The sequence below is a fragment of the Callospermophilus lateralis genome, chromosome 2 (assembly GCF_048772815.1).
Source record: "Callospermophilus lateralis isolate mCalLat2 chromosome 2, mCalLat2.hap1, whole genome shotgun sequence".
Lineage (NCBI taxonomy): Eukaryota > Metazoa > Chordata > Mammalia > Rodentia > Sciuridae > Callospermophilus > Callospermophilus lateralis.
In genome coordinates this window covers 108,580,047-108,586,990 of record NC_135306.1, presented here as the reverse complement: position 1 = coordinate 108,586,990, position 6,944 = coordinate 108,580,047, and the positions used below count along the sequence as shown (strand labels likewise).

Genomic DNA, 6,944 nt, shown 5'->3' with positions numbered 1-6,944 from the left:
GCTGCTTGCAGAGCCGGGGTCGTGAGGCTCGGCCCACACATTGGCAGGTGGGTCCCTTGTTGCAGCCAGGGGAGTCAGCAAAGAGGGAACTTCCATTTATCTGAGCAAATATGTCTTATTAGAGTGATTCTTTTTTTTTTTAATAATATTTATTTTTTAGAATTTGGCGGACACAACATCTTTGTATGTGGTGCTGAGGATCGAACCCGGGCCGCACGCATGCCAGGCGAGCGCGCTACCTCTTGAGCCACATCCCCAGCCCAATTATTAGAGTGATTCTGAAAAGAAGCCCAGCCTGCAGAGACATATCCCTGAGGATGGGGTTTGCAGAGAGTGGTGGGAGGGGAGAAGACAAGGACAGAGGAAGGGCTTGTGTCCCTCAGGGTCTCCTCAGATTTCTAGCCCACGGAGATCCTCAGCCAAGGGAAAAAGCAGCCCGGGGTCTGCAAAAGCAGAGATGGACACAAGGACAAACTCCAGAGGCTTGGTTTTATTGTGCAGTTTGCTTTTTCCTCAATGAGATGCCATTAAGCTGTGGTGGCACTATACACAGTCACGGGACAGGCAGAGCTGCCGGGTGGGGAGCTGGGTGATGGGAAAAGCCGTCTCCCAAGGAGTGTGCTTCTTCGGGGTCTCACTCCATGGCCTGCCTTGGGCCCCCCTCGGTTCCGGAGGAGGCAAGTCTGGGGGCTCAGGGCCCAGCCAGCAGGGGCTGGCACTTATGGGCAAGGGAAAGAAGAGCCTCCCTTAGGAACTTGGGCCAAGCTCTGTGGCTCTGGGACTCTCTCTTTCCTCCCTGCAGAGCCTGCAGGTTAGTGATCTGGAAGCTCTTGGGAGCTTGGGACAATCCAGGAAGGGGTTTGTCCTCCTCTGCCACCCTCACAACTGCAGGCTGCAGCAGTGAGGGACAGCAGCCTCACATTTCAGTTTCTTTCACTGTGGAGGGGTAATGCACCCTCACCTCCCACCCACTTTCTCCACCCCTCCATTTTGTGCTGCTGCTTTCTGGCGGACTCTGCATCTCCACTGGATCAGGCCTCTGGCCCACCGTCCCTAGGAGACTTCTGCTGTGGCAAGAGGGTGGCTTTTTTGCTGTGGCTGAGAATGTTCCTGGAGACGCTCAGTTCTCACCCTCATGCCATGGCTACACATGCTGGGCGGTGCCCTCACACCGGGGTCTTGAGGTGCCAGATCTTAGAACAGAGCATGTCTGCCAGACCCAGACACACCCCACCCCCTCCCTGTCCAGGTCTCTCCCAGGCCTGTGGTTCTGGTGGGTGTGGATAGACTCACCCAGAGACTGGTACCCTCTACTGGTTACATGATTTCACTCTCCACCAGGTCTCCTACCCTGGCTTCCCTTGTCACAAACTCCCAAAGAAAAGGAAGGATAAACCCTAAATAAATCAGACAGAAGCAGCTCTGGAACAAAGAGTACAAAAAGACAGCCAGTGGCGTGCGGAGAGGGTGAAGTGGCAGTGGGTAAGGTGGGTGGATGATGGCATGCAGCACTGGGATTCCTTACAAGGGGTGGGGTCCCCATGTCTCCCCAAGGTGTGAGAGGGACTGGGAGGAGAGGGTCAGCCAACTCAGAGAAGCAGGACCTTCTCTGCACTGGGCCTTGAGGCTTCCTGTGTCCTCCGTGGGCCCAACCAGTCACAGGGAAATGAAATCCGTGGCCTGGAGGAGGGAGAGTGAGAGCAGGAGCAGCAGCAGCCATGAGGTATTCTGAGCCAGCAGGCTTATGCCCTCACACTTGACCAGCTTGTCTGTGAAGAGAGAATGGGGTGGGGGAAGGAACAGGTCTCAGGCAGGCAAAGGCCCAAAGTAAGAGTGGGTTCCCTTCAGAGGAATTGGTGCCATGATTGTTAGCTAGACCAAGCTGGTCTAGAAGAATCAACTGTCTTTCCCATTTGCAGATTTCTGAGCCCCTTGAACACATATCTTATGAAAATCTTGGTAAACATCATCACAAGAAAACTAGGTGAGGGAGGTAAGGTCATTTCTGCTTTCCAGGTGGGGGAAAGGGTTGGGAGGCCAAATGTCTGTAGTTGCAGTAGAAGTGGCTACTACACTGCTCTGTTGGCTGACAGGCTGCTCTTCTCCCATCCACAGTGAAGGCAATGGCACCTCAGGGGACCAGGCAGCAGTAGGGAGAGGGGAAGGGAGCTATGGGTTCCTTGCCTTTCCAGCTAGCTAAGGACACTAACTGCTGTCCTCACCAGCCTGGTTGTTCTCAGCCTTGTTTGGGGACTTGTCTCACCTCTGAGCACAGAGATGTTCTGTGACTGGGGCATGGTTTGAGGCTGACCGGAGAGGCGGAGTTCGCACGTGTAGATCCCCTCATCCTTGTTGGTGAAATCGGCTAAGTAGAGGACCTTCATGTTGTACTTGCTGGTGAAATTGGTCCGGGAGCGGTATGAGTGCTCGGGGACCCCCACGGTGCCAAAGAGCACGTGCTTCTTTTTCTCACGGGTCAGGCTGAATTCGTACTGGATGGGCGAGGTGGTGGTATTCTCATGGTGGCAGTCCAGACGGAGGCTCTGGTTCACCAGGCAGGCTGTTAGGCTGGTCACCTTCTGCCCTCGGGATACCTGCAAGACTGGCACCAGCAGTGCCCCCTTCGAATTGGGGGAGAGCTGACAGAGCAGGGGGCCTCCCACCCACATAGACATGGGCCAGGCTCAGCAGAACATAGGGGTCACTCATTGAGTGTCTCCTCCCAAACCAGGGGTCCTAGAGGGACAGTCCACCCTGCCAGACTCCCTCCCTAGTCTGTGTGAGCCCTGGGTCTTGTGTGTGTGTGTTTCAAGGACAGGAGGTCTGTCTTGGGGGACCAGTGAGGGTCTTATTCCTCGTCAGAGAGTCCAGTTCACTAGTATGGGGCAGGGCTCAATGGATGTTTCTGAAGACCACCTCTGGCAGTCCGCAGGTCACCAGGTCGAGTTACTTGGGATGAAAAAGAGCCCTCTGTCCTTCAGTCACCTGTACTTTCTGAGGTTGCAAGAAAGATATTAGCTTCTCTGAAGGATAAGCCAGTATGCCTAGAATGCTAGCCCTGTCCCTTGCCCAGTACCTGCCAGCAGGACAGCGATGCCGATGGCCGGGTTCATGGTGCCTCGAGCTCAGTCCTGGATATGGGGTGGGACGAGATGGGAATCAGCCAAGAGATGGGGCAAGTGTGCCCATACTTACTGCTAGGACATGGGCTCTTGGGGAACATGGTGGACATCTAAGCCCTCCCTCCATCCCTCTTCCTCTCCCCATTTTTCTCGGAAGGTGGAACTGCCCTTGCTCTTTCCCCCTCAAGCACAGCAAGGAGGCAGGAGAATGCACCCTGGAATGGTGTGTCTGTGCTTGACCGCCGAGCACTTCCTAGTAGAGCTTCCATCTTTGACTTTATTATTTAAGTTTGTGGTGCTGGGGATTTAACCTGGGGTGCTCTACCACTGAGTTACTCCCCTAGCCCCCTGCCCCCCACCAGGGACTGAACCAGGGGCACTGAGCCACATCCCCAACCCTTTTTATATTTTGAGACAGGGTCTCCCTATGTTGCTTAGAGCATGGCTAAGTTGCTGAAGCTGGCTTTGAATTCACAATCCTCTTGCCTCCTCTTCCCCAATCTCTGGCATTACTGGTGTGTGCCACTTCGTTCAGCCCCAGCCCTTTTAAAATTTTTACTTTGAAACAGGATCCCACTAAATTGCCAAGTCAGGCCTCAAACTTGCAACCTTGAACTTGTGATCTTCCTGCCTCAGCCGAAAGTTGCTGGGATTACACTGCACCCAGCTAGATGAATTTATCTTTACCACTTTTTTTCCCCAGGAATGTAAGACCTATGAGGGCAGGACTCCTATTTAATTTTTTAAAAGTTTAATTTGATAAAAAATATGTATAACATTTACTATCTTAATCATTTTTGGCAATGGTGTACTAGGGATGGAACCCAGGAGTACTTACCATTGAGCTACACCCCCAGTCTTTTTTCCCCTTCTTTCTATTTTTAGAGACAGAGTCTCACTAAGTTGCCTACCTGGCCTACTTGTAATCTTCCTGCCTCAGCATCTGAGTTGTTGGGATTAAAGGTGTGCACCATGGTGGTAGGCTCTTAGTCAATTTTTTATTTTTTCATGGTGTCTAAGGTTGAACTCAGGCTCTCAATTATGCCAGGCAAGCATTCTACTACTGAGCTGCATCCTCAGTCCTCCTGATCTTTTTTTTTTTTGTACCAGGGATTGAGCTCAGGGGCACTCAACCACTGAGCCACATCCCCAGCCCTGTTTTGTATTTTATTTAGAGACAGGAGTTGCTTAGTGCTTTGTCATTGATGAGACTGGCTTTGAACCTGCCATCCTCCTGTTTCAGCCTCCTGAGCCACTGGGATTACAGGCTTTTGCCACTATTCCCTGCTTGACCATTTTTTGAAGGGTTCAATTCATTAAGGTTTAGTACATTCACACTGCTGTGTAACCAAATCTCCAGGACTCATTTTGTCTTTCAAAATGAAAACTCTAATGAGCAATTGAACAAAATTTCCTCATTCAGAGACTTATTTCCATTTGTTCAAGAAAATTTTTACCAATATCTAGAATATTTCCCAGTATATTAACAGATATTCAAAAGATATTTATTTACTTATTGGTACCAGGGATTGAACCCAGGGGTGCTTAACCACTAACTTACATCCCCAGCACTTTTTAAAAAAATCATTTTATTTAGAGACAGGGTCTTAAGTTGCTTGATAAATCGCTGAGGCTGGCTTTGAACTTGCCATCCTCCTGCCTCAGCCTCCCGCTGGGATTACCAGCCGCGTGCTTGGCAAAAGATACTTATTGAATGGATGAAGAAATGAGGTTCTTTTTGAGCCTTAGATTCCCATGGGTTTGGTGAGGATTAGAAAAATGACAAACATTTGGTAGCACATTGCTGCATAAATGATCCTGAAAGGCTAATGGCTAGGGATGATGTCAGGTGTGTCTGGTCAGTGAGCTCCCAGATAGGCTTCCACTGGGTGCTCAGTTAAGGTGTTTAAGGGAAAGAAACAGTGTTCTCTGTACAGGAGCCAAAAATGCTTCCAAATGTTAAGCGCTCTGGGATTTCAGGGGTTGCAGTTTTCTAGTCTGGCTTCAACAGGCTCCTTGCCTTATCTTTTAAAGCTAAAGAAAAAAAATTTATATATATATATATATATATATATATATATATATATATATATTTTTTTTTTTTTCCCCCAGCCTAGGCTGGACCAGCATCTTCGCGAGGTGACAAGGAATGGTAGTCTAGACTGTCCGCAGCAGGGCTAGCCTGAAAGCGGTCTCCGGAGGGGCGCGAGGTCACTGGAGGGGCGCGCGCCTGAGAAAGCGCTCAGGCCCTGTGTTGGTTCCCTGCGCCCGGGGGCTCCGGGAGCGCCTTTCACAGCCTAGGATACCTGGCGCTCAGCCCCTGGGCTGGCGAAGCTAGGGTGCCCTCTCCTTCCGGGGTACGGCTGCCGCCCCGTGCCGAATCCTGGGGCTCTGCAGCTGAGGAGCCTGGGCGGGCGCAGGTCTTTGATTTGAAGGCACTGGGTTACGGAGGAGGAGGAGTACGGGCTTGGGAACTAGAAGAGGAAGGGGGAGCGGTGGCCAGAGAAAGAAAGGGAAGAAATTCATTGGGGCTGGGGGATGTAAAGCCAAAGGGAGGGTAGAGAGTGGTTAAGGAGGGGCAGTCTATTTTTTTCCTCTGCTGGGTGTCATTGCAGCCCAAACCCAGAGAAGCCCTGCGCTGCCTCCCTCTCCAGCCCCCGCTCGGCTGGCCCCACCCTTCTTTGGTTTCTGTATTCCAATCCTCTCCTTTTTCAATTGAGGTTCCCCTTCCCCCTCTCTCATCCTTTTCAGATCTCCCCTCCCCCGTCTGCCCGCCTTCCACCCAGTCCCCGCCCGCGGCACTGCGGTTTCCCTACCTCTGGTGCCCCACACCCAGCCCGCGGCGAGGTCACCCCGCAGAGATTCCCTATAGCTTGCCACCCTCCGTCTTCTCCCCCCATTTTCGCCCCGCTCCCACCTTTGCGAACTGGGCTCGGTGGAGAGCCAGTGGAGAGTCTGGGTGGAGAGCAGAACCAAAGGCTGTCTTTAGTGTCCTTCCTCTCGGTTCTTCTCCAGCGCCCCAGCCCCAGATGACCGTCCTCCACCAGTAAAAGCTACCGAGCGCCTTCCGTAAAAGGCGGGCTGCGGCGTGGCTGCTACCCTGCAGCGCGTCCCACTCCCGCCCCGGCCTGGGAAGCAGATCCTTCCCTGGCGCCCTCAGTTTCCCGAAGCCTTGGGCTGAGAAGGCTTGTAGGGGCACCTGGTGGCTTTCCCTGCGACCCAGGTCCGGCCTGGCTCTAGCTCTCACCTGCGCTCTGTTGCTCTGCTGCAGCAGCCTCCTCTGGATGCACCGCCGCCTCCAGTTGCTGCACCCTGCAAAGAGCCCGCAGTTTTCACCAGGGGTGGGAGAAGCGGGAGCAGGGAGGGCCTCAGGGCTCAGCCAATCAGAGGCTGAGGGGAAAGGATGGAGGGGGCGGGCAGAGAAGGGGGAGGAGGTGGTTGGGTCTTGGTGTGGGAAGGTGGCTGACTGCTGCAGAAGGGGGGTCCTCAGCCCTGTGACTGGCTGGCTTGGCCAGGGACACGAGAGTATTGGGCCCTGAGATCAGGGTGGGGCAGCCCAAAAAAACGTTAGCCGCTTCCCCGAGCCCCCGCAATGATTCTCTCCTTTTAAGCCTCTAACCCTTTCTTCTGACACGGTCTTCAGAAATCAGTGGGAAAACCAAAAGGTAAGGAATGCAGGAGGGAGGTCGGCTACACTTCCTTCTTGACTTCTCGGCTGGGGCCATCTTCCTCCCGAGCCACTCGTGAGAGGTTTCTATGTGGGAAAGTGCCAGTCTCTCTAAAGGAAGCGGGTTAGAGCAGCCCGTTGGAAGAAGGTAGGGG

The 6,944-nt window shown here is 53.0% G+C and overlaps 1 protein-coding gene across 1 annotated transcript; it reads right to left on the bottom strand.

Moving 5' to 3' along the window:
• Window positions 1–475: 475 nt before the first annotated feature.
• Thy1 (Thy-1 cell surface antigen) lies at window positions 476–6,450 on the bottom strand. Its single transcript, XM_076843688.2, has 4 exons — window positions 6,370–6,450; window positions 3,077–3,131; window positions 2,264–2,602; window positions 476–1,769 (listed from the first exon to the last, which is right to left on the bottom strand). The coding sequence occupies exons 2-4, from the start codon at window positions 3,111–3,113 to the stop codon at window positions 1,657–1,659; spliced, it is 489 nt and encodes a 162-aa protein (XP_076699803.1). The 5' UTR covers window positions 3,114–3,131; window positions 6,370–6,450; the 3' UTR covers window positions 476–1,656.
• Between the last annotated feature and the right edge of the window lie 494 nt (window positions 6,451–6,944).